The sequence below is a fragment of the Myxine glutinosa genome, chromosome 3 (genome assembly GCF_964187855.1).
Source record: "Myxine glutinosa chromosome 3, kmMyxGlut1.1, whole genome shotgun sequence".
Lineage (NCBI taxonomy): Eukaryota > Metazoa > Chordata > Myxini > Myxiniformes > Myxinidae > Myxine > Myxine glutinosa.
Window position 1 is genome coordinate 127,867,671 of NC_136263.1, and position 27,907 is coordinate 127,895,577.

The following is a 27,907-nucleotide window of genomic DNA, read 5'->3' on the forward strand; positions in this document are numbered from 1 at the left end:
CCCACTAACAAATAAACGTACAAGGTAAATCAACAATACAACAAATTGAATGCAACAAATAATCGTTTAATGAAAATAAATGCAATATGATAAAAATAATGTTGAGGTAAAATAAATCCTACAGTGAGATGTCTCCACTCAGAAACATGAAACAGACGTGGGGAAGGATTTAAGAAATATAATAATATTTCTGCCAGCTGGCACCTAACTCTGGTCTCGACGAGCACATGGTAGGGTCGCCTCAAACCACCACGCGGGAAACACACAAGATGGCGCGGACTCGCGCCCATATCAAGCTACCACCATGAGGCAAGCAGACAGGATAGCCTCCTTACGATGGGAGTTGTCCACAAAAACTCCCCCACACCTCCGATGTTTCTCTCAGGTGCACACGGCATGAAGTGCAGCCGTCACAAGGCCAGTTCAAGGAAAAGCCAAAAATGCGCCCGCTCGCCACGCAGCCAGCACCAGAGCGATTCAAAAATGGCGGATGCTTCGCGTTTTATTTCCCCATCCTAGAAAGTTCCCTCTGATGTCACGCGCGCCCCAATCACCAAACGCTACTCGCTCGTCCCATCGTTCCTCAACCAATCGTCCTTCAGGGCATGGCCTCACGGCCATTCTTGAGGCCCACTGAGAAGGTTCGGCTGGGCGGGGTAGTAGTGTCTGGGTACCGTTGGTGATTGGGTTGTTGTAATTATGTGCCGAGTGCATGGCTGGCCGAGTAAATGTCATAAGAACAAAGGGAAAAATCATAGGGGCATTTACACACTGGGAATTTATCCTTATGCCGTACCTAATTAGCATAGTTCCACCCCTCGCAGCGAGACACAATGCTTACAAGGACATTCGGCCGTAACTTAGATACACGAAGGTTCTTCTTCGCGACATTTGGGGCAAGTTAATCGATACAATTCTATCTGGACGAAGGTATTTCATTACCTACCCCCACACACGTAACAATATATACCAATCAGAAAAAAAAAACCTTGTCGGGATGGCATTCCAAAAAAAACAAGCAAGCTATAAAGCAATGGTACCACAATACTGGTACCACAATACGACACCACAATACCTTTACGGATTGCCATCACATCTTTGCAGACATTTTTCCATTTACACAATTACCGACTTTCCTGGTTTCTCTACACCAACACACACTACAAATGTACAACTCCCTGTCACATGGACATCTTCATACAATTGTCACTATTGTCACACAGTCATCTATGACAACAATGTAAAAGGATGTCTTCATGGAAACCCGGACAAAGATTGTGGTGTCGTATTGTGATATCATTACCTCTGCCACCAAAGGTGGATGGAGGTTATGTTTTTATGAAAGTGGAAAAAATGACCGAATGAGTGGAGGTGAGTCGTGATCTGAGATTTTCAGTGCCTTCAGAAAGTATTCACACTCCACTCAAGGACTTTCACTTTCTTGTTCTGAAGCCATTCCAGTGTTGCTTTGGCTGTATGATTGGGGTCATTGTCTTGCTGGAACGTAAATTTTCACCGCAGTCCAATGTCTTTTGCACTCTAAAGCAGGTTCTCCTCAAGGATTTGCCTGTATTTGGCTCCATTCATTGTTCCCTCTATCCTTAAAAGTCTAGCATTCCCTGATGCCAAAAGGCATCCCCATAGCACGATGCTGCCACCCTGGTAAGGATGGTGTTAAATGGGTGATGAACTGTGCTCGGTTTCCGTCAGACATAGCGCTTTGCATTCAGGCCAAAGAGTTAAATTTTCGGCTCATCAGACCAGAGATTATTTTGCCTCATGCTCAGGCAGAATTTTTCATGTGCCTTTTTGCAAACTCCAGGTGTACTGTCATGTGCCTTTTTCTCAGGATTCCATCTTGCCACTCTCCCATAAAGCCTATATTTGTGAAGTGCTGCAGAGATTGTTGTCCTTCCAACAGGTTCTCCCATCTCAGCCAAGGAACTCTGTAGTTCTGTCAGAGTGGTCATTGGGTTCTTGGTCACATTCTTGACCAAGCTCCTTCTTGCCCGGTTGCTCAGTTTGCTCGGACATTCAGCTCTAGGAAGACTCTTGGTCGTTCCATATTCTTTCCATTTCCTAATGATGGAGCTCACTGTGCTCTTGGGAACTTTCAACACTCTGTAAATTGTTTTATACACTTCCCAAGAACTATCCCTCCTCACAATTCTATCTCGGAGTTCTACGGAAAAGTTACTTGGACTTCATGGTAGAGTTTCTGCTCTGGCATGCACTGTCTATTGTGGGACCTTATATATAAAAGTGTTTCTCTTTCTAAATCATTTCCAATCAATTGAATTGGCTGGCCACTGGTGGACTCCAATGAAGTTGCAGAGACATCTCAAGGATAATCAAAGGACATTGGATGCACCTTTGTTCAATTTGGAGTGTCATAGCAAAGGGTTTGAACTCTTATTGGTGCAAGATATTTCAGCTTTTCATTTTTTGTAAAAAGAAATATTTTTAAAATCCCACTTTGATATTATGGGGTACTGTTGCGGGTTGCCCCCCAAAACCCGAAATAGGTATACTACGTGTAGGTCAGTGAAAAAAACAACCTCAAGTTAATCCATTTTAAATTCAGGCCGTAACACAACAAAATGGGAAAAAGTCAATCGGTGTGGATACTTTCTGAAGGCATTATAAGGTAGTTTCACCAGAAGGGGGCTGATTGGTGGTGGAAGGCGGTAGAAGACTGAGAGACCATTGATCTGTCTGCGATGGGAAAGTGATAGTCCTTTGGACTCAGCCTCAGCGCTGGAGATTCCAATGATGTTGGAGGCTTTGGATTCCATGATACCAAACTGAGCAAGGTGTGAGGCAGGAGAACCAGCCTGGAGTGGAGAGCAGTGCTCCATCAAGCTGCAGACGAAGGCCTTGTAGGTGTGCCAAGGACATGAGTTCAGGTGTGCCAAGGACATAAGTTCAGGTGTGCCAAGGAAGGACTTTGTACGACGGAGGATTCCAAGACGACTGGCTTTGGAGTCCTACTTTCAAATGTGTTTTGCCCAATAATTGTTATTAAAATGAAATTAATTAGATATTGGTTCCAAAATAAACTACTTATTTGAATGCAATTTGTGGGGCAGATGTGATAAAGTTGTGGCTTTTGCGGTGAAAGCACCAGAATTGGCAAAGATCATATATGATATGTAATAAATGATCTCAGACATAGTGCCAAGCTGAATATTTTCCCTGACGCCCATAAATGGGAAAAAATCCAAGCTAGCCACCGCAGGAATTGCGAAAATAAATGAAGTCGCATATCTTCGGCAATTTATGACAGAAAAACATGAATGACTTGTCCTTTTCTATGTTTTCAGACGTAAGAAGTCCAATGCCACCATCATTTATGCCAAAAATACATATCAATGAATTTTAGGAATCGTATAATTAGCTCACCTGGACCGAAGTTCCAGGAAGCTTATGTGATGATGCGTCGTTCGTCCGTCAGTCCGTAAACACTTGCAACTTCTTCTCTGAAACCGCTGATGGGATTGTGACCAAACTTGGCACAAATTATATTTGTTGTGTTGTGACTAAAGTTTGTCCACAGCATTTTTTAAAAATCAGGGTCTAAGGGGTGTACTGGGGGTCAAAGTGGATCCAGGTTTGACTCCCCAAAATACGAATTTGCTTTTTTCTCTGAAACTACACACACGATTTTGATGAAACTTGACTACAACCTTCAACACACATGATGTACCTAAGTTTGTTCACGGCATTTAAAAAAAACATGACCGGAAGTCGAACAGCGGCGGAGCCAGGCTTGTAAAATCATACTAAAATACGCCATTTGTGTCTTTCTAATGAATTTTTGACGCCAATACGTTCTGTCGTTACTTATCCAATCTCAACCAAACTTGACAGGATGACCAAGGGTTACATAATGAAGGTTGTAGCACATTCATTTGCCCCGCTCCCCAAGGGGGTTTTCTCCCTCGAGCAGGTTTTCTCCCGCCATTGCCGTGAATGGCGTTGTATGTTGAGGTGCATATCAATGTAAAATTAGCTTTATTGTGGCGTTTGTCCAAAGAAGAAGATTTATAGTGGCGTTTTTCCAAAGGCACTTTTAATAACAAAATTAATGATAATCGCATATTGTTAATGTTATTACAAAACAATATTGATACTAATAATGTCCCACTTCCCGTAAAGCGTTTTTCCTGCAGTGATAACGTGTAGGCCTATAAATAGCTCAGAGTTATAATGGCGTTTCCGTGGGAGCAACGGCTTCTACAGGAAGTAAAAATATTACAAACCACAAACACGTATGCTTAACTCTTTAAACAGTCACCAATGCTCTTTATAACACTAAATGAAGAAATTTGAAGATCCACACATCCGTGAAGTAACATCCGTGAAGTAACATCCGTGAAGTAACATCCGTGAAGTAACATCCGTGAAGTAACATCCATGAAGTAACATCCGTGAAGTAAGGTTTATTTACACAACTGAGCGAAGATCGACTGTACTCTCTATAACCCACAAATGTTGGGTTAATAACATGGCCCTTTCTGCCGCTACCGTGGCATTTTTCATGGCGACTTTTGAAACTCGCTCCTGCTGTTTGATACGAAACTGAAAGGGAGGAAGACCGGGGTGTGCTCATTTTCCAATCAGCTAGCTTGCACTTTCTAAGCCAGCCGTTCCTTAACGGTTTTTAATGGAGTGCTTGCTCGAATGCTTAAACGACTTGGCGATCTCTCCACAATAAACTTGGTAAATGAACACACCCAATGTTCTTGAGACCCGACCATGTATCGACTATAATCTATATACCCCAAAGAGGAATGACCCTTATTGCCGCTCCCGTAGTGAGCGGGTGTACAAGTATTATAAAGCACAAACACATATTATTAGCTTTTTAAACAGTCGCTAATGCTGTTTATAACATTAAACAAAGAATTTTGGAGGAATCTTGACATCCCTGAGGTAAGCTTTACTTACAGAACTGAGTGAAGATCTACTGTAATATATATACCCCACAAGGGTTGGAAAAATAAGCTGTACCTTCCTGCCTCAAAAGTTGCGTTTTTCGTAGCAGCCTTTTGAAACCCACCAATTAAGGTTTTGTTTTGAAAACCACAAATGAAACCCACTTTTCCTGCTGTTTAACACGGAACTGAAAAGGAGGAAGATCATTTACGAAGCAGCAAGCCAGCACTTGCCAAGCCAGCCATTCCTTAACGGTTTTGAATGGAGTGCTTGGTCGAATGCTTCAACCAAATGGCGATCTCTCCACAAGAAACTTGGTAAATGACACACACCCAATGTTGTTGAGACCCGATCATAGATAGACTGTAATCTATATACCCCAAAGAGGAATGACCCGTTCTGCCGTTCCCTTAGTGAGCGGGGGTACCAGTAAATTAAAATGACGGTCGGTGGAGTCAGCCATCGTAATGACATCATAGACGTATTGACATAGCGCGACGGTCAGACACAAAACTGCCGCTACTTTAATATGAAGAAGATGACTCTGCTTTTCATATTTGATGATCATTTTAACATTCGGTTTTGTTGTGTTTCACACTGAATGAAACACGTAAAGGTAGGGTATGGCGATTGTGATATATGATAGGTTCGACGATATGTTCGGCCTGAACGGCATAGGAATCAAAATGCAGGAGTGTGGAGTCAGCAGTTGTACGCCGTAATGACATCAGACATAATCACATCACCGTGTCATGTGACCAGATCCTCAGCTCTGATTGGTATACGTTTGAGGGGACATACATACCTACATACATATGGACGAACAAACACTGTTGTGGACTGCTTTGCCCTATGGGCCACGCCATAAAAATCGGGCTATAAGGGGGTGAATGAGGGGGGTGGCTCGATTTGCCCCCAAAATAGGTATTTGCTTTCTTCTCAGAAACTACACATGCAATTCTGATGAAACCTGACCGCAACCTTAATCACCCATGATGTACCAATGTTTGTTCAAGCCTTTAGAAACATTGGGGTCTGAGAAAGTATATATGGGGGTGTGGAGGAAGGGGCATGGGGGGAGGATTGCGGGTTGCCCCCCAAAATCCGAAATAGGTATTTTTTTGGTTTGTTTGTTTAAAGTCTCATAATTATGTTAGTATGATTCTACATGCTGCCCTGTCTTCTAGCAACCATTGAAATTGGTTTAAAATACCTTTAGTCAGTGTAGTATACTTCTTTATTCTACCAGGTGAGCGCCGAGGGGTATTGCCCGTATTTTTCTTGTTTCTTTGCAGATGGTTGAGCAGGTGTAGCCTGCATCATGTCAGCAAAGAAGAGGTGTAAGCTTCTTCACAATGTGAGCCTGCAGTCATCTATATCCACACCTGATACTCTTGATTGGACTCTGTGTGCCTTGTGTCAAGAACATTCTTTCACTCCACTTCAGTGTCCAGCAAATTCTAAATGGACTGATGTAGCTGGCTATGACAATTTGGGTGACAATTTGACAAATTGCTGTGAACTTGGAAAGCATCCAGTACCAGTAGTCACAGGCCGACTTGATGAAGGAGTTGGCATTGCAACCACCCTGTCCAGAAACGTGCTCAAAGTCATACATCATGTCTCTTGAAGTGTTCTTTCAGTTGACTGGAAAGAGTACAAGGAACTGCTGCATGTAGAAGTGAGGCAGGAGATTGCCCATATCTACGTCGACAGGCGACACGTAAAGACAGGCCTCAACAATGTCACAAATGTTTCTTCTGCGATTAATCTGGAACAGAAGTTCGACCTCTTCATGAAGTTATGACACCAAAACTTACTCAGTACATCAAACAATGTGCATTGAAACGAAAAGATCAAAAACTGATATCACAACTAAGCTCAAATGGTTAGGACAACTGATAGCACAAAGGTTGTTTTTCATATTGGGTTGGGTTTCACATTGGTCATATTTTCATATTGGGCTGTTGGATTCCTTTTGTCTTAAAACATAGAAAAGGACACTGAATTCAGGTTTTTTAATGTCATAAATTGCTGAAGATATGTGACTTCATAGATTTTCGCAATTAGTGTGATGGCCATCTTGGAGTTTTCCCATTTATGGGCATCAGGGGAAATATTCAGCTTCGCACCATGTCTGAAATCATTTAGAACATATTAAACACTATCTATGCCAGTTTTGGTGCTTTTACCACAAAAGCCACAATTCCTCTCAATTTTTTCACTTATCTGCCCCACAATATAAAACTTGTGTAATATATGCAACAGAAAATTGGTGAGGTAACAGCACTGAGATTTTCCCCCTTTTTTCATCTGCAGTTACAGGAAGACCCAGCAGTGAATTCTGCAATGGAGTGGACGAAAAAGAAGGACTGGTTGAACTAGGATGTGGTATGCCTTTCTTTCAGACAGGAGAACATTAAATGTTAAACAACAGTACAATGCTGTAAATGATGTAATCTTTCACAAATCCAGTGCATTGCAGAATACAAGACTTTCAAAATCACGTATGAATCTCTCATAAGATATCTCCTTTGATGGGTGCTGCAATTTTTTTTCAAAGATTCCTTTCAAAAAAATGAACCTTCAATTGATGTGTGTGTGTTTTCAGTGACTCACTTCTGCTAGCCAGGGCACTTTTAACCTGCCATTGCGAGAGCAAAATCCTGAAGTCATATTGTCTTTTAGCATAGTTTTCAGTATTTTAGTGAAAGTGGTAATTTCAAAGTGGTAAACCACATTTATTGTGTTTCTGGATGGAAATTCGACTCACAAAAATACAGTGTAGAAAATATGACAAATGTCCGTGGATGAGAGCTGTCGAGTTCCTAGCATCTCCTTCAAGCTTCACCTTTTAGCAATGGAGGCAAAATTCTTGTAAATTTTTTCTTGGGGCCCCAAAACCCGAAATTTATTTTATGCGAGCAAATACCACCCGTCACTTCACTGATGGGAAAACTAAGAGAGGGGTGGGAAAGAGGAAGTGGGAGAGAGGGGGGGGGGAGGGGGTGAAGGAGAGAGAGGAGATGGGGGGAGAGGAGGTGGGGGGAGAAGGAGGAGGGGAGAAGAGGATGGGGAGAGAGAGGATGGGGGAAGAGGATAGGGAGAGAGAGGAGGGGAAAGAGGAGTAGAATAAGAGAGAGGGTGGGGGGCAGATCAGATCATGGACGAGGATGGGGGGCAGATGTATGTGTGTGTATAAGTATCTGTAATTTTAGACCAATATTTGATACTAATAATATTTAATGACTGATATATATATATATATATATATATATATATATATATATATATACAGTATATATATATATATATATATATATATATATATATATATATATATATATATATATATATATATCTATATATATATATACATTTTTAGAAACAGGAATCACATTCCTGCGAGGGGCTAAGTGTGAAAAAATTCTGACTCAATGCGGGGCTCGAACCACGGACCTCCGTTCATAACGCGTCAACAGCCCACTGCGCTATTGAGCCAGCCACAATCTCCTCAGAACTTTTCCACACTTAACACTGCGAGCTTTATCAAGGCCGATGTCTTACGTGCCTGCGAAGCAGACCCTGAATGTTAGCGTAAGTATATGCATGCGTATGTATGTGTGAATAAGTAGAAATGCATTGAAGATAAATTCAAATACAAATTTTAGAAACAGGAATCAAATTCCTGCGAGGGGCGAAGGACACACCCAATGTTCTTGAGACCCGACCATGTATCAACTATAATCTATATACCCGAAAGAGGAATGACCCTTCTTGCCGCTCCAGTAGTGAGCGGGTGTACAAGTATTATAAAGCACAAACACATATTATTAGCTTTTTAAACAGTCGCTAATGCTGGTTATAACATTAAACAAAGAAATTTGGAGGAATCTTGACATCCCTGAGGTAAGCTTTACTTACAGAACTGAGTGAAGATATACTGTAATATATATACCCCACAAGGGTTGGATAAATAAGCTGTACCTTCCTGCCTCAAAAGTGGCGTTTTTCATAGCGGCCTTTTGAAACCCACCAATTAAGGTTTTGTTTTGAAAACCACAAATAAAACCCACTTTTCCTGCTGTTTAACACGGAACTGAAAAGGAGGAAGATCATTTACCAAGCAGCAAGCCAGCACTTGCCAAGCCAGCCATTCCTTAACGGTTTTGAATGGAGTGCTCTCGCTTCAACCAAATGGCGATCTCTCCACAAGAAACTTGGTAAATGACACACACCCAATGTTGTTGAGACCCGATCATAGATCGACTGTAATCTATATACCCCAAAGAGGAATGACCCGTTCTGCTGTTCCCTTAGTGAGCGGGGGTACCAGTAAATTAAAATGACGGTCGGTGGAGTCAGCCATCGTAATGACATCATAGACGTATTGACATAGCGCGACGGTCAGACACAAAACTGCCGCTACTTTAATATGAAGAAGATGACTCTGCTTTTAATATTTGACGAGCCGAAACCCGTGGAACATCCACGGAAAGGAGGATGTGGTGTATGGATAGAGTGTACCATTATGGATGGCATAGGGGATTTGCTTGTCCGAGTAAGAGTGAGGAAGAAAGATGAGAATGAAGGGTGCGTATATGAATAATGATCGCCGACACCGGCACAAATGCATGCTCTGGATTGTCCACTCAGTGGACTGCTTGCTTTCGCCTTCGCCTATCCAATCAGCGGACGGCTTGCTTCGCCTTCGCCCAGCGGACGCTAATACGATGGCGTCGTAAGATGGCGTCGTATCGGCAGTTAATCGGATGCTTTTGGGCCCCAACGTCGGCTAATTCCGATTTTTTGAGTATGTCTGTACGTGATAAACAAAGAGCGCGGTTCGTAGATCGTAAATCCATTAGTGCCGTGGGCATCGGGTCACTGGGTGCGGCGTAAAAGGGATAACAAAGTCGAGTCCTTACGCTATTATTATGTAGATGATCATTTTAACATTCGGTTTTGTTGTGTTTCACACTGAATGAAAAACGTAAAGGTAGGGTATGGCGATTGTGATATATGATAGGTTCGACGATATGTTCGGCCTGAACGGCATAGGAATCAAAATGCAGGAGTGTGGAGTCAGCAGTTGTACGCCGTAATGACATCAGACATAATCACATCACCGTGTCATGTGACCAGATCCTCAGCTCTGATTGGTATACGTTTGAGGGGACATACATACCTACATACATATGGACGAACAAACACTGTTGTGGACTGCTTTGCCCTATGGGCCACGCCATAAAAATCGGGCTATAAGGGGGTTGAATGAGGGGGGTGGCTCGATTTGCCCCCAAAATAGGTATTTGCTTTCTTCTCAGAAACTACACATGCAATTCTGATGAAACCTGACCGCAACCTTAATCACCCATGATGTACCAATGTTTGTTCAAGCCTTTAGAAACATTGGGGTCTGAGAAAGTATATATGGGGGTGTGGAGGAAGGGGCATGGGGGGAGGATTGCGGGTTGCCCCCCAAAATCCGAAATAGGTATTTTTTTGGTTTGTTTGTTTAAAGTCTCATAATTATGTTAGTATGATTCTACATGCTGCCCTGTCTTCTGGCAACCATTGAAATTGGTTTAAAATACCTTTAGTCAGTGTAGTATACTTCTTTATTCTACCAGGTGAGCGCCGAGGGGTATTGCCCGTATTTTTCTTGTTTCTTTGCAGATGGTTGAGCAGGTGTAGCCTGCATCATGTCAGCAAAGAAGAGGTGTAAGATTCTTCACAATGTGAGCCTGCAGTCATCTATATCCACACCTGATACTCTTGATTGGACTCTGTGTGCCTTGTGTCAAGAACATTCTTTCACTCCACTTAAGTGTCCAGCAAATTCTAAATGGACTGATGTTGTAGCTGGCTATGACAATTTGGGTGACAATTTGACAAATTGCTGTGAACTTGGAAAGCATCCAGTACCAGTAGTCACAGGCCGACTTGATGAAGGAGTTGGCATTGCAACCACCCTGTCCAGAAACGTGCTCAAAATCACACATCATGTCTCTTGAAGTGTTCTTTCAGTTGACTGGAAAGAGTACAAGGAACTGCTGCATGTAGAAGTGAGGCAGGAGATTGCCCATATATACGTCGACAGGCGACACGTAAAGACAGGCCTCAACAATGTCACAAATGTTTCTTCTGTGATTAATGTGGAACAGAAGCTCGACCTCTTCATGAAGTTATGACACCAAAACTTACTCAGCGCATCATAACAATGTGCATTGAAACGACAAGATCAAAAACTGATATCACAACTAAGCTCAAACTGTTAGGACAACTGATAGCACAAAGGTTGTTTTTCATATTGGGTTGGGTTTCACATTGGTCATATTTTCATATTGGGCTGTTGGATTCCTTTTGTCTTAAAACATAGAAAAGGACACTGAATTCAGGTTTTTTTATGTCATAAATTGCTGAAGATATGTGACTTCATAGATTTTCGCAATTAGTGTGATGGCCATCTTGGAGTTTTCCCATTTATGGGCATCAGGGGAAATATTCAGCTTCGCACCATGTCTGAAATCATTTAGAACATATTAAACACTATCTATGCCAGTTTTGGTGCTTTTACCACAAAAGCCACAATTCCTCTCAATTTTTTCACTTATCTGCCCCACAATATAAAACTTGTGTAATATATGCAACAGAAAATTGGTGAGGTAACAGCACTGAGATTTTCCCCCTTTTTTCATCTGGTTACAGAAAGACCCAGCAGTGAATTCTGCAATGGAGTGGACGAAAAACAAGGACTGGATGAACTAGGATGTGGTATGCCTTTCTTTCAGACAGGAGAACATGAAATGTTAAACAACAGTACAATGCTGTAAATGATGTAATCTTTCACAAATCCAGTGCATTGCAGAATACAAGACTTTCAAAATCACGTATGAATCTCTCATAAGATATCTCCTTTGATGGGTGCTGCAATTTTTTTTTCAAAGATTCCTTTCAAAAAAATGAACCTTCAATTGATGTGTGTGTGTTTTCAGTGACTCACTTCTGCTAGCCAGGGCACTTTTAACCTGCCATTGCTAGAGCAAAATCCTGAAGTCATATTGTCTTTTAGCATAGTTTTCAGTATTTTAGTGAAAGTGGTAATTTCAAAGTGGTAAACCACAATTATTGTGTTTCTGGATGGAAATTCGACTCACAAAAATACAGTGTAGAAAATATGACAAATGTCCGTGGATGAGAGCTGTCGAGTTCCTAGCATCTCCTTCAAGCATCACCTTTTAGCAATGGAGGCAAAATTCTCGTAAAATTTTTCTTGGGGCACCAAAACCCGAAATTTATTTTATGCGAGCAAATACCACCTGTCACTTCACTGATGGGAAAACTAAGAGAGGGGTGGGAAAGAGGAAGTGGGAGAGAGGGGGGGAGGGGGTGAAGGAGAGAGAGGAGATGGGGGGAGAGGAGGTGGGGGGAAGAGGATGGGGAGAGAGAGGATTGGGGGAAGAGGATAGGGAGAGAGAGGAGGGGAAAGAGGAGTGGAAGAAGAGAGAGGGTGGGGGGCAGATCAGATCATGGACAAGAGGATGGGGGGCAGATGTATGTGTGTGTATAAGTATCTGTAATTTTAGACCAATATTTGACACTAATAATATTTAATTATGACATATATATATATATATATATATATAGTTACGGAACTCTACGTCGGCCTTTTTCCCCTTAAGAAGGGGGGATTAATCCCCTTTGTTTTTGACTGACCGATGTGAGTCCTGAAGTTGCACAGCTCCCTCCGGAGAGGCAGGGGCGCAACCTCGTTCGCGACCGCGGACAGATGTTAATTGCCGAGCGGTTTAGCAACCGCGGCACGAACCATTCGCAGAGACTAAACCTGATCCTAAACGTTGGCCAAATCGTGCCACAGGTTTTCAATGGGGAAATCACAAAGATGACCGGACGAGCATGAAGAAGAAGAACGAAGGTAGGAAATACAAATATAATTTATTACCAGCTATTATTTACACAATCCAAAGAACCAAGGAGAAGGAAGAATAAGAAAATAATTTACAGAAGGAGGGAAGGACCAGAAGGACACAGAGCAATTTCTAGCTTATACTAAACAGTCCTACTTAACCCCAGGACAACATAAAAGACGGACGACAAGCAGACTTACACGGGGGGATGAAGACAGGAACGAATGGCGGGAAGGAGAGGAAGGTTCAGCTGGAGCAGAGGAATGGCTGGACGGACGAGGAGGTGGGATCACGAGGCGGGAAGGATGCGGGTGGTTGGGATGATCGCGGCTCGAGTTGAGCAGCCGCCGACTCTCCTCAACAGTCTCTCGTACGGCAACGTTGCTTCGGGGCTGCAACTGCCGTCACCGCTCAAAGCTGCCATGGTCAAAACTGCGGTGGTCTCAAAGCCACGGTGGTTTCAAAGCTGCGGTGGTTTCAAAGCTGCGGTGGTTTCAAAGCTGCGGTGGTTTCAAAGCTGCGCATGCTTCGGCTCTCCCTCAATCATCTCTCGCATCTCATCTCTGGTGAGGGCGCCCCGCCGCGGGTTATATCCCACGCCCTACCAAGCCATACCCACTGAGTCCTGGTTGGGTGCGAGGGCTTCCTGGCTCCACCTCCTGGTGACGAGGGGCGGACCACGCCCGTGATTTGGCAGCTCCTCCCCCTTCTTCTCCGAGACAGAGCACATGGCCAATGGCATCTTGCGGGGTAGAAAACCACTCGCACCGCTGGGATAGAAAACAAGAAGGGGACCTATCTTATTTGAATTCGGTGCAATGCAGTGTCAATTAATGGAAGACACAGCCTTAAACTAATACACATAATAAGGAAATAACTATTTAGAAGGATATATAATTTGCTACGTGCATATATATGGATTAACTAGGAGGACGACCTTTGACCTTTACACTACGGAGGGTGATATTTACAACAATTCTCAAATCCACAACACTGCACCCTCATCCTCTCGGCACGTTCTCGGGCCTATAAACTTTAACTTTAGTGTGGCACGTAGGTGTAGTTCCCTCTACATTTAACCTGACCCTGAGTGTGACAGTTTTAAAACACAAATAAGTATGTCCCCCTGCTGCATTGCACCCTGCCTAACAGATTTACGCCCACAGCTAACCGAATTTGCGGAATTGTCTTCAAACTATACATGAACGGTGGGGAGCATTATTTACAATTGACGCTAATGGTATTTACAAAACTAACCCAGGACCTGTGATTGTTCTTTTGGGGGGGAGACAGCCTGCGCTGCATCGACGCACCAGCACCATCATCAAAGCACCATAATGCACCAAAACGCACCGGAGTGCACAGTCACCACAGTTAATAATAAAGAAAACAAACCCCTGGTGCTCTTGCTCTTCGGCTCCCTCTGCTGGCCAATGTTCTTCCAGATGTTGTCTTTCTTCATGTTTTCTTGCTGGCGGCCTATTTGGACATAATAAAACGAAAAATGCACAAAACGTGTCCATCTTTATTTATGGCCCACAGGGGCCGACTAGGGGTGGTTCACCTGTATGGCATAGGTGCCACGTTACCGAGGTCCGCCAGCAAGATCTCGGGCCATCATGGCCGGTTCCAGCAGAGGGGCCATGCCCCAACCCGTGGGGTCCATAAGTGGTGCTCAGCCACAGACATGTGGTCCATAAGTGGTGCATTGATGCAGGCAGCTGGTTGCGGGGGTTCTGGCACACAATGGCGGACTCCCGCACGCTCCCCTCGGTGCCCAGAGAGCACGATCCATGGGTCGGGGAAGGAAGACAGAGAAGACAGGTGAGCGAGGGGTAAGGTCACAAGGGTACACATCAATAAAGGCAATGCAAGGTGAGGTGCGCCTGGAGACCGAGCGGAGAAAAGCTCGTCCCTACCGTACGTCACCCCCCCTGTTACCTACCCTACCCTTGCCCTTACCCCATATTTACAACAATTTACACATTACAAATCCGTCACTACCATCACGTCTTCCCCAAATTTCCCCTATACAAAAATTCGTCACCACAATCCCTCGAATCCAAAATTTGCCATCACCAATTCATCATCAATCCCTCTTAAGGAGGGAGAGATGGAACAACAACACAATGTCACACCCACGTCATGATGCGTCTCACAATCCAAACATTTGCACAGAAAAATAAAACCAACAAACCATGGCACGGTGTGGAGTTTTGTCACCTCAGGTGAGTGGATGTAGATGATGCGAGGAGATTCCAATCCTATCTACCTTCTAAATGACATTAACACACTTTACACTACCCGGGGTCTTTCCCTGCCAATCCATTGGCTGTCTTACTCGATGCGGTTTCAAGAACCAAATTCCCATTGACCAAGCTGTCGTGCTTCATCAATTTGGGGTCTCACTCCCCCGATTCAACTCCCTGTGCCTTTGCACAATTTCAGGACTGGGTCGTGTGGCTCTCCCAGCAGGTCTACCAACCTGCACACCTCCACCACAGCAGTTGCCTCCGAGCTTACCTGCTCCTTACCCTAACCTATCTACCTGGGGAAGGCCCTCTGGCGCTCTCCCCACTCCGTGCCCTCTCTGGCACTGGGCTACCCGGGTCCGTCCTCTGGATCCTCAGGCCCCATCCACAACAACTCTACCGGCTCCCAGAGCCCACCTGCGGCCTCACCTGGCCGACATCCTAACAGTGGCAGAGTGCCCATTTAACTACACACACTAACAGGCCACACGCCCAGCCATTTCCACGTCACTAATGCACCCATCCAAACACCATTCTTCCACACGCACCACAGATGCCAATATCCAACCACAATTTACCTACTCCCTCTACCTAACTCTTAAACTACCCTCCCCGGGTATTCGTGATGGGGTCCATCCTCCCCATCAACTGCCTTCGCACCATCCACTCCACTCCACATTTTCCACCATACTCACTCCACACCATCCATTCCATACTCCATATATTTCATACCATTTATTCTGTACAACCATGCTCCATACACCTGTTCACTTGCACACCTGTGCAAGCACACCTGGTGCCACCTGCACCCTACTTCCTCCCAGGCTTCTCCATTCATTCAATACAATGCACAACCACAATTGTTCCTCATGCACTGCTCCATACACTTCCACGCTCAATACACACATCTCTCCCGAGCATTACCTAGCAATTCCTCATTTGCTCGATACTAAGACTCTCACACACACGGCATCATCTGATCTACCTGGTGCCCTTCTAACTTGGTGCTCCCCATCCTCCCTTTAAACTAAGCACATCCCACGTCATTAACAACCATTCTAACCTCTCTATGTCCCCGACTACCTGTCCAATGTTGCTACTTAAATCTAGTTACCTATGGTCATCTCTAGGTCCCTATACATTTTATCCTAACCCTCCTGGGCTAGTTTTCACTGCCAAACCCCATAGCTGGCGCTCAAGTGCCCCATATGTGAGGGATGGTGGATTTGCCATCCCACCACATCGGGCATCTTCCACTATAAATTTTGCTCATCAAATTCCAGCCAATCAAAAATTTTCCAATCACAAATTCCTTATCCTCAATTTCGGGTCCAAAACACTATTATCATCACAGTCCACTATATCTGAGCCTCGGTGCGTCATTACATCATTAAAACTCGGCTTCGCAAAGCCGAGCAATGAATTCGGGTGGTTTGGTCGCCTGCAGGTTGAATCCGTCCGGCATTCGGTTCGAGGGAGGCGGTTTGGTCGGGCCGAGATTCCACGCACCATCTCGGCGGGTGGTTTGGTTCCACCACCCTTGCGGCCTCCGGCCCGATGGCTCAATCTCGCCCAGTCGGAACCCCGTTCCCACGAGGGGTCACCGTCCGCTTCCTCTTACCTGCTCCTGAACCGGACCGGTCGCCTTGCCCGGCTAGGCCTGGACTCGACTGTGCTGGGCGGAGCCAGGCCCAAATCGGCAATGACGCTTCCAAGAGAAGCGACACGGCACCGACCCACGCCGGGCCTCGCATCCAACAAAGCGCACCGCGCCCCGAGTGTTCGGCTATCCGTCGCCCTAACTGCTAACCCGTTTAACGTCGACGCTTCACTTGCATGCTCACACCACGCGACCCTTTTCACACTCACCAAACCCAGCGTCTCGGCGCCTCCAGTGCATCCCACACACTCCGTCCATTCCACCACCGCACTCCCTGTTACACACCTTTCTCGTGCATCCTCTTGTGCACACTCTCCGTTCGCACACTTCCTTAACACACCTCGCGCACCGTCTTGCGCACTCTCCCCGTTCGCACACTTCCTTAACACACCTCGCGCACCGTCGTGCGCACTCTCCCTCGGTACGTACTCCGTACCACTCATGGGGGTGCACTCTTGCATCCACCCACTCACGCGCTTCAATGGGCTCTCCCACACCCGCGCCACAACCAACTCAGGTGTGCTTCCTCGCACACTCATCCGAAGCGTGCATCCTCGCACCCACTCCTCGGTCACATCCTCTGTGACAACCATGGGTGTGCACTCTTTTGCACACCCGATCACGTGCTTCCATGTGCCCCCTCGCACCTGCGCCCCTACCAACTCACTCTCCGTACACCCCGACGTGCATTCTCGCTCGCACTCGGTTTCACACTCGCGCTCCGATGTGCCCTCTCGCACTTGCGCCACCACCAACTCACTCTCCGTGTCACACTCCGTACACTTTATAACACGCTCACTCTTTGACGCACACTTTTTCCTCACGCGCGTGCCATTCGCTTTAACACAGCACACAAAGGACCTTCCACGAACGCCCGGGTGCTCTCGCGATCCCAAGCGCGCGACAATTCTCTTCGCGCCAAACACTCTGCCGAAAAACCTGTAAGCACCATATACAGCCCGTCTCACCTTCGAGGTTCTTCTTCCTCCCTGCACCAACACCTGCAAACTTTCATTGGTGTTATTAAGCACAGCATCGCGATGTGAGCAGGGACTTTGCACATTTTCCATCTTTCCCTGCCGCGAGTGCTTTTCTAAGCCCCCGGTCTCCCCAATTTCAATTCCCACTACCTTTTCTTTACTCACCTCGACGACTGCTGGCTTTATTAAAATTTTCTCTCTTACCTCAGCGGTCGCCGGCTGCCCCAAACACCGGGTCGCGATCTCTACACCCGTCATTTCACCCGCGCTTTCCTCCGCCTCGCTCAACCAGGGCTTCTCGACCTGCTTTACCTCGCCGTGCACCCTTGGGACCCTTTCGCCCGATCTGCGGCCAATGTCTTCCCTCTCGGCTTCCCTCACCTCATATGCGGCTTGCCCCCTCACCAACCCCTCATTAGTTTCTTTAATTTGATTTCTCAATTGCTTTCCATTGGCCCTCATTACTCCAATCATTCTGCTTTCCATTCCCCCCATTTCTGTCCTTGATTTGTCCCTCTCCTCGGCCAATAGGGCCCTCATTTCAGCCAGAAATAATTGCATGTCTTCCACCGTTGGTACAAAGGCCGCGGCTCTCGCCGACATGTGCGACGCGCCGCCATCTCGTGTGCCTGATACCCCCGCAACCACATCACCATTGCTCTCCTCCTCTCTCTCCCCCATATACATTTCCCCGGTGTTCTGGGTCGACTCTAAACCCTCTAATTCTCCGACCGGCACCCGATCGCCTTGAATATCCATGGCACGATTTTAAATTTAGGATGTTAAATAAAATAAAATTTTGTGCCACTCGTAATTTTCAGTGCGCTAAGCGCACTTCAGGTCCGAATCTCGCTCCTGACCAATTTGTTACGTATCTCTACGTCGGCCTTTTTCCCCTTAAGAAGGGGGGATTAATCCCCTTTGTTTTTGACTGACCGATGTGAGTCCTGAAGTTGCACAGCCCCCTCCGGAGAGGCAGGGCCGCAACCTCGTTCGCGACCACGGACAGATGTTAATTGCCGAGCGGTTTAGCAACCGCGACACGAACCATAAGCAGAGACTAAACCCGATCCTAAACATTGGCCAAATCGTGCCACAGGTTTTCAATGGGGAAATCACAAAGACGACCGGACGAGCATGAAGAAGAAGAACGAAGGTAGGAAATACAAATATAATTTATTACTCGCTATTATTTACACAATCAAAAGAACCAAGAAGAAGGAAGGATAAGAAAATAATTTACAGGAGGGAAGGACCAGAAGGACACAGAGCAATTTCCAGCTTATACTAAACAGTCTTACTTAACCCCAGGACAACATAAAAGACGGACGACAAGCAGACTTACATGGGGGGATGAAGGCAGGAACGAATGGCGGGAAGGAGAGGAAGGTTCAGCTGGAGCAGAGGAATGGCTGGATGGAGGAGGAGGTGGGATCACGAGGCGGGAAGGATGCAGGTGGTTGGGATGATCGCGGCTCGAGTTGAGCAGCCGCCGACTCTCCTCAACCGTCTCTCGTACGACGACGTTGCTTTGGGCTGCAACTTCCGTCACCGCTCAAAGCTGCCGTGGTCAAAGCCGCGGTGGTTTCAAAGCTGCGGTGGTTTCAAAGCTGCGCGTGCTTCGGCTCTCCCTCAATCATCTCTCGCATCTCATCTCTGGTGGGGGCGTCCCGCCGCGGGTTATATCCTACGCCCTACCAAGCCATACCCACTGAGTCCTGGTTGGGCGCGAGGGCTTCCTGGCTCCACCTCCTGGTGACGAGGGGCGGGCCACGCCCGTGATTTGGCGGCTCCTCCCCCTTCTTCTCCGAGACAGAGCACATGGCCAATGGCGTCTTGCGGGGTAGAAAACCACTCGCACCGCTGGGATAGAAAACCAGAAGGGGACCTATCTTATTTGAATTCGGTGCAATGCAGTGTCAATTAATGGAAGACACAGCCTTAAACTAATACACATAATAAGGAAATAACTATTTAGAAGGATATATAATTTGCTACGTGCATGTATATGGATTAACTAGGAGGACGACCTTTGACCTTTACACTACGGAGGGTGATATTTACAACAATTCTCAAATCCACAACAATATATATAAATTTTTAGAAACAGGAATCAAATTCCTGCGAGGGGCTAAGTGTGAAAAAATTCTGACTCAATGCGGGGCTCGAACCACGGACCTTCGTTCATAACGCGTCAACAGCCCACTGCGCTATTGAGCCAGCCACAATCTCCTCAGAACTTTTCCACACTTAACACTGCGAGCTTTATCATGGCCGATGTCTTACGTGCCTGCGAAGCAGACCCCGAATGTTAGCGTAAGTATATGCATGCGTATGTATGTGTGAATAAGTAGAAATGCATTGAAGATAAATTCAAATACAAATTTTAGAAACAGGAATCAAATTCCTGCGAGGGGCTAAGTGTGAAAAAATTCTGACAATGCGGGGCTCGAACCACGGACCTCCGCCGATAACGCGTCAACAGCCCACTGCGCTATTGAGCCAGCCACAATCTCCTCAGAACTATATAATATATATATGTGTGTGTGTGTATATATATATATATATATATATATATATATATATATATATATATATATATATATATATATATATATATATATATATATATATATATATATATATATATATATATATATATATATATATATATTGTAACGAATTTGAGAAGTGTAACGGTTTTGAGAAGTGTAACAATTTTGAGAAAGTGTAACGAATGTGAAAAGTATGGTTTTGTTGTGTGTAACACCCTCGTAATGTAAATAATGGTCGCAGCCCGTCCTCCTAGTTAATTCCATGAACCTACAGACAGGCCACGATATATCTTTTTTAATAGTTTATTTCCTTATTCTATGTAGGCTAAATATGTGTTTCCCTCTAGATTGACTTTGCATTGTATCAAACGAAATAAGCGTAGGCCCCTTTCAATTTCCCCAATCATCTCCGCTCTCCAAAGTTCCTTTCAAAAGTGGTGCGAGTGGTGTTCAATCCCGCAAACTGCCATTGCCCATGTGCTAATCTCGGAGAAGAGGGGGGTAGGAGCCGCCAACTCACGGGCGTGGCACGTCGTCATGATCAAAGGGGGAATCGGACAGCCCTAACAGCCAACCAGCACCGCGGTGAGCGACCCGGTAGGCGTGCCCTCGCAGCCGGCGGCTTGATTCCGACCCGAGTAATAAAAGCGACTGGGAGGGACTGCTTCGGTAGATGACATGAGAGATGAGATGAGATGAGAGGAGAGATGAGCTGTGAGCTGTGAGCTGTGAGCTGTGAGATGAGAGATGAAAGATGCTCCAAACCAAAAAGGAGAGGTACTTGGAGATGAAACAAGCTTTGGAGAGACGCGCTGAGAGGAGGGAGACGGCTCCACCAGAAGGAGAGGAGCAGGTGTGACCGAGCCAGCGCGTGACATCCACAGCATCAGCAGCGTCGACGCGACCGAGGGTTTTCCCGCCAAAAAGGAGCTGCTACCTCCAGCCCTGCCGGTTGCAGGGACCTGACCCTGCCTCCCTCTCCAGCAACCCACCTCCGCCATTCCTGCCTGCAATTTCCCCCGTGTAAGTGTGAACGTCGTCTGTCCTAATCGTTGTCCTGGGGTTAAGTAAATTGAATAGTATAAGCTAACGATTCACTGTGTGACTGCTTCTTCCATCCATTGCTTGTAAATAACTTTGATCGCTCCTTCTTTTTGCTTGTGTGTATAATAAATCCTGTTATTCCTCCGTACTCTGTCTTCTTCTCTCTTCCTCTTTACATTCGGTCGCTTTAGGGGTTTCCCAATTGAATACCTGTGGCGCGATTGGTCAACGTTGGGGGAGTCGGGCTAATCGGGGATCCTGTAACGGTCGCGGTTGACCATCCGCTCGGCCCAAAGTAACATCTTGTCCGCGACCCGTAACAATATATATACATATATATATATATATATATATATATATATATATATATATATATATATATATATATATATATTGTTACGGTTTTTGGAACCGGCACTTGTAAATGATAATCCATGGTAAATAATTCCCTGTAAATATTCCCATCTTCTAAAGGTTAAAGGTCGCACCCTAATTAGTCCATATACAACACGTAGGGCACCATAGGAACTCTCGTTATTTCATTAGTATGTGTTTTAGGTAAGGCTCTGTTTCCAATCGTTTGAATCTGCGTTGCATTAATTAAATAAGATAGGTCCTTCAATCCCATTAATTTTGCGGCTTGACTCTCTCCAAATTGTGGTACGCGCCTCTGCTCGCCCAGCAGCATTCGCTGCCTGGCTCAAAACGCCATTACGCACGCGGTCAAGCTGGAGAAGAAGGGCGGAGCGCCGGGAGGAGGCGTGGCCCCCCTGTCAACTCGTCATCAAAGGTGGAGCCAGCGAGCCCTCGCCAACCAACCAGGGCTGAGGTGAGCTCGCTAGTGGGCATAGCCCTATGAAGTGCGGCTTAATCTGGACCAGCGATATATAAGCGCCCGCGCAGAGCCCTTTGAGGGACTACTTGTTGGATTGCTTCTCGCTACGGACTTCTTGCTGGAGCTGCGCATAAGACTTCCTCCGGGACTTCTGTTGAACATTGGCACGTCATGACCGTTGAGAAAGAGAAAGCCAAATACCCTCCCCGATATATGAACCCCGACAAATAAGGGTCCGCTCCCGTTCCAACGGTATAGGAGCAGCGCTGCCTGCCGGGTTTCGCCGCAGAACTGGAGCATGGATCGGAACCGGAGCGTGGACCGGGGTGGAGCGTGGATCGGAGCCGGGGCCCACGCTGTCCATCTGCTTGGACCTTCCTTCCCTGCCATCAGTACCCCTTACGTGTAAGTCTGTTTGTGTCGTCCTGGGGCGTGATAATTAAGACTGTTTAAGACTGCACTGTGTTCTGCTTCTTCTTCTTCCCTTGTACATTCTTACCCTTTCGTTTCCTCTTTAATTATTGTTGTAATAAATTCCTGTGTTCTTCCTTACCTTTTGTTTTCTTCTTTCATTCGATCGTCTTAGTCTTTTCTGTCCATTGGGTACCTGCGGCACGATTTGGCCAATCGCTCAGGATCGGGTTAGTCCTTTTGTTAATGGCTCGGGCTTCGGATTGCTAACCGCTCGGCAATTTCCATCTTGTCCACAGTCCGGGCGGGAATTATCTCCCTGCTTTGCGGTCGGATTGGCACGCAGGTATTTTGGACTCCATTGACCAATCACCCTGGCCAATCTCGACCACGGAGGAGCGTTATAATTTCCAGGATCGGGGGGACGGCCAGCTTAAAAGACAAGGGGATTAACCCCCCCTTGGTAAGGGGAGCGCCGACCACGAATCCGCAACAATATATATATATATATATATATATATATATATATATATATATATACGTATATATATATATACATATATATATATATATATATATATATATATATATATATATATATATATATATATATATATTGTTACTGTCGCGGTTAAGATGTTATATTGACCGAGCGGTGGTGTATTACCGTGACCTAACACTAACAGTTCCCCCGATTCTTCCCCAACTCACCCGATTCACCCCAAACTTTGGCCGTATCGCACCGCAGCTGCCCAATCTGGAAAACTCTAAAACGACCGAATGCAAAGAGGAAAAGGAATAAGACGAGAAGACGGACAGAAGAGTAATTGGATTTATTATACACACAAGCAAAAAGAAAGCAGTCACGTTTATTTACAGACGAGATTAGGTACACAGTGCAACGCTAGCTTACCTACAGTCTTAGTTAACCCAGGGACAGAACAAACAAAAGACAGACTCACACGGGGAATGATGACAGGAATTGGCTGGAAGGAGAGGATGGCTTGGAGCTGTATTGTGCAGCACGATCGGCGCGTTTAGCAGCCGCCGTTCCTTCGCGGCCCTGCTCAAAACTGCCGTCCAGGCCCCAAGTGGCTGTTGGGTGTTGTTGCTGCTGTGGCCGCCGCTGCTTTTCCAGGATTACAACAGGCTTTGTGCTTTCTGGGATGTCCTCTCCTTGGATGTTCTCTATGTTCTCTTGGTCCAATCACTCCTCACCACCGACAACTCAACGCAACCAACGCAACCACTGACCACCACAACGCAACCACTGACGACCAAAACCACACAACTCAGCTCTGCTCCCTGGACCCTCTCTCTTCTCAACGGCTTGGGCTCCCTTTTGTCTGCCGGTAAAAGCTCATCTCTCAAAGCTTGTCTCAGCTTCTCTTTTGGGAGCGTCGCACTGTGGATTTTAGCTGCGGTCACGCCTGCTCATTCCCTCCTCTCAGCGCCTCTCTTTCTTCTTCAAAGCTCGACTGCTTGGGGAGCGTCGCGCTGTGGGTTATATAGGCCCCGCCCCTCAACCTTTGCGAACCTCCCCGATCGCTCTTCCTCCGCCCTCTCTAGCCAAACCCCTGGCTCATGGTTGGTCGAGTGGGGCTGGCTCACTCCTCCCCTCTATGACGAGGTGGAGACACGCCTTTCTTCTCCGACCCTGCCTCGTGGTCAATGGCGGTTATTGGAGGGGAGGTAATTGCCAAACGATGAAAAGGAGGAATGGAGGTTTTGGGAATGGGAATGAAGGGAATCTATCTCTTTCACTTGGTGCAATGGAGTACTTCTATTAATGGGAGACACAGCCTTACCCTAAAACACAGAATAAGATATAACTATTGAACAGGGGTATTCTATGATTGGCTGTGGTGTGGATGCTTTATGGACTAATTATGGGATGCCCTTTGACCTTTACACAGCTCCGGAGGCAGGAGGCGCAGAATAAACAATAATAATAATTCACACAATCAAAAAAATATACAGTCCTCATATCCGCAACAATATATATATATATATATATATATATATATATATATATATATATATATATATATATATATGTATATGTATATGTATATGTATATGATGTATATGTATATATATATGTATATATATATATATATATATATATATATACATATATATATATATATATATTATATATATACACACACACACACACACACACACACACACACACACACACACACACAGTCATGTGAAAAGGTAAGTACACCCCATGTAAAGTTTTGACTTTTTCAACATATTTCAACATACAGCTATTTGATCTTCATTTCAACAATATTGATAGATAAAGGTGATATAATATAACAAATATCATGAAACATTTACATTTTGTAGTCCATTGTATAAGTTAAATGAACATAAATGCAAATTTCGCAAGTGGAAAAAGTAAGTACAACCCTACATTTATCACTATTTCAAAAACCTAAAATGAGAATCAGGTGCACCAGATCAGCTGCAAATGATTAGAACATCGTTGGAGAGGATCTTGGAGGAACCTGTCTTATTTAAACCTCAGACATTTAGTCTGGTTTGCTCTTTGTTGATGAATTGTGCGGCGTCACCATGCCTAGATCAAAAGAGCTCTCTGCGGCCTTCAGAAAGAAGGTTATAGATGCCTACGAGTCTGGGAAGGGATTTAAAAAAATCTCCAGACAATTTGAAATCGATCATTCGACTGTCCAGAAGATCATCTACAAGTGGAGAAGATTCCAAACAAATGCCAACTTGTTCAGGCCAGGCAACCCCAGCAAGTTCAGGCTGAGAGCAGACTGCAAGATGCTGAAAGAAGTCTCGAAGAACCCCAGAATGTCATCACGGGACCTACAGGTAGCTCTTGCCACTGTTGATGTCAAAGTACACGAGTCTACCATTAGAAAGAGGCTGCACAAATTTGATCTACATGGCAGGTGTGCCAGGAGGAAACCTTTGCTGTCCAGAAAGAACATCAGGGCAAGACTAAAGTTTGCCAATGAACACCCAGGCAAAGACCAGCACTTCTGGAACAATGTGCCCTGGACAGATGAGTCAAAGGTAGAGCTATTTGGCCACAGTACCAGAAGACATGTTTGGCAAAAACCAAAGACAGCATTTGACCACAAGAACCTGATACCAACTGTAAAGCATGGTGGTGGAAATATTATGGTTTGGGGCAGCTTTGCTGCATCAGGGCCTGTGCAGCTCACCATCATATAATCCACTATGAATTCTTCATTTTACCAGAGGGTGCTTGAGGATAATGTGAGGCCATCTGTCGGAGAGTTGAAGCTCAACCGAAGGTGGACCTTGCAACATGACAATGACCCTAAACATACCAGTAAATCCACCAAGGAATGACTGAAAAGAAAGAAATGGAGGGTTCTGGAATGGCAAAGTCTAAGCCCGGATCTAAATCCCATCGAGATGTTGTGGGGGGATTTGAAACGAGCTGTGCATGAAAGAAACCCCTCAAACATCGCACAGCTGAAATAATTCTGCACGGAGGAGTGGGCAAAAATTTCTCCCAGTTGATGTCAGAGACTGGCAGACAGTTATAAAAAGACGCCTACTTGAGGTTGTTTCTGCCAAAGGGGGCAATACCACCTATTAGAGCCAAGGGTGTACTTACTTTTTCCACATGCGAAATTTGCATTTATGTTTATTTAAATTATACAATGGACTACAAAATGTAAATGTTTCATGATATTTGTTATATTATATCACCTTTATCTATCAATATTGTTGAAATGAAGATCAAATAGCTGTATGTTGAAATATGTTGAAAAAGTCAAAACTTTACATGGGGTGTACTTACTTTTTCACGTGACTATATGCCAGATTTAGAATTTCAGCTTCAGCTTACACATGCTAAGCTAATATCACAGTATGAAAGGCTATACAAGACTTTCCCCAAAATCCCTGCTGTAGCTGGCAACGGTTGCATCAGCGAAAGAGTGTTTCTCGGGTCCAGCTTTCAGATAAGCAAGGTACTGAAATATGGCAAGAATTAAAGAAATTTATTACAAAAAATGACAAAGAAACTGAAGGTAAAACGTTCTTTCTATGCAACTTTTGCAAATCAGCCATAAAAAGAAACAAAATACCACCGCGCTGTGTGCTCAATGGTTTGGAAATCGCTCCGATACCCACAGAGCTTGCTAAGCTGGACTGCTTGAGCAGACAGTTCATTCAGCGTGCTAAGGCATACCAAACTTGTTAGGTTAGGTATGTACACATAAAAAGTACCGACCTACAACTCGCTAAAGGCATGTAAAGGCACCATGTTCTTTCTTCCACTGCCTTTGAACAAAACACTTCAGACACTGGATGAGGTGGGTGAGTCTACTGTACATCTTGAAAATCCAGAAGTGTACATCATTGCCAACAGGATGCCAACAAAGAACAAAGTCGTTTGGCGTAGCTTGGTACAAGTCAACAACATCAAAGCAGCTGTGAAAAAACTCAAGGAAATAAAATGGCTGTATAAAGAAGTTGACGAGTCTGTTGACGCGGAAACCAAAGAAGTGGTTGAAGTAGTCAGTAAGGCTTCGAGCACCGTGCTCGAGAAAGCCACCGAGAATGAAGTTTCTGGATTTAAATTTTATACCATCAGAAATCTGGACAACAAGCTCTCAACCGAATCTGACATAGAACCGTACAAGTTGATGATCATACATGAGGAGCCACTGGACAATCGTCAAAAGTACCTGGATGTCATGTGCTTTCCAGTACTGTTTCCTTTTGGTAACTTTGGAAAGTATCACCCACGCGAGGAAAAACTCTCTCACTCTGAGTATGAAAAGTCTCGCCTCCTGAACAAGGACTCGCATTTCAGGAAGGATCCACAGTATGTCTTCTTTCTACTCTGGCAGAAAGAAATGAGAGAGATTGCCTCAGATATGTACAATGTGATGAAGTCCACCAAGACTGTGCCTATGTCTGTCCAATCTTTCACAATGTAGAGACCAGTGATCAACAGTTCGAAACCAATCTCGCTATGATGCTTCAGTCCGTGTGTGGCACGAAACAGTACTGGTCTATGAGAAAGGGTGAGCTTAAATGCATGGAATGTGAGGTGGGTACTCCAACACTGTTCCTCACCTTCAGCTGTGCAGAGTACAAGTCACCCGACATCATCACTTACCTCAAAAGTGTGAACGACGTCCGTAACAATTACAGCATAGGGAAGCTGTGCACCGAAGACCCCATATCGGTGTCTCGGCAGTTCTCTCTCAAGTTTCACACTTTCTTTCAGACGGTAATTGTCAAAGGTGAAGTTCTGGGAATCGTAGACCATTTCTT

The 27,907-nt window shown here is 45.2% G+C and overlaps 1 protein-coding gene across 3 annotated transcripts in view; it reads left to right on the top strand.

Moving 5' to 3' along the window:
• Positions 1–27,907, top strand: part of LOC137423217 (transmembrane protease serine 2-like) — a 245,594-nt gene that overhangs the window by 44,087 nt on the left and 173,600 nt on the right. For 2 of the 3 annotated variants that reach the window (XM_078774546.1, XM_068110121.2), the window contains 2 exons: positions 7,258–7,329; positions 11,650–11,715. In XM_078774546.1, the coding sequence (XP_078630672.1) occupies positions 7,258–7,329; positions 11,650–11,715 (138 nt within the window). Of the gene's footprint in view, positions 1–7,257; positions 7,330–11,642; positions 11,716–27,907 lie in introns of all 3 variants that reach the window. The other variant, XM_078774545.1, reaches the window with a different exon arrangement.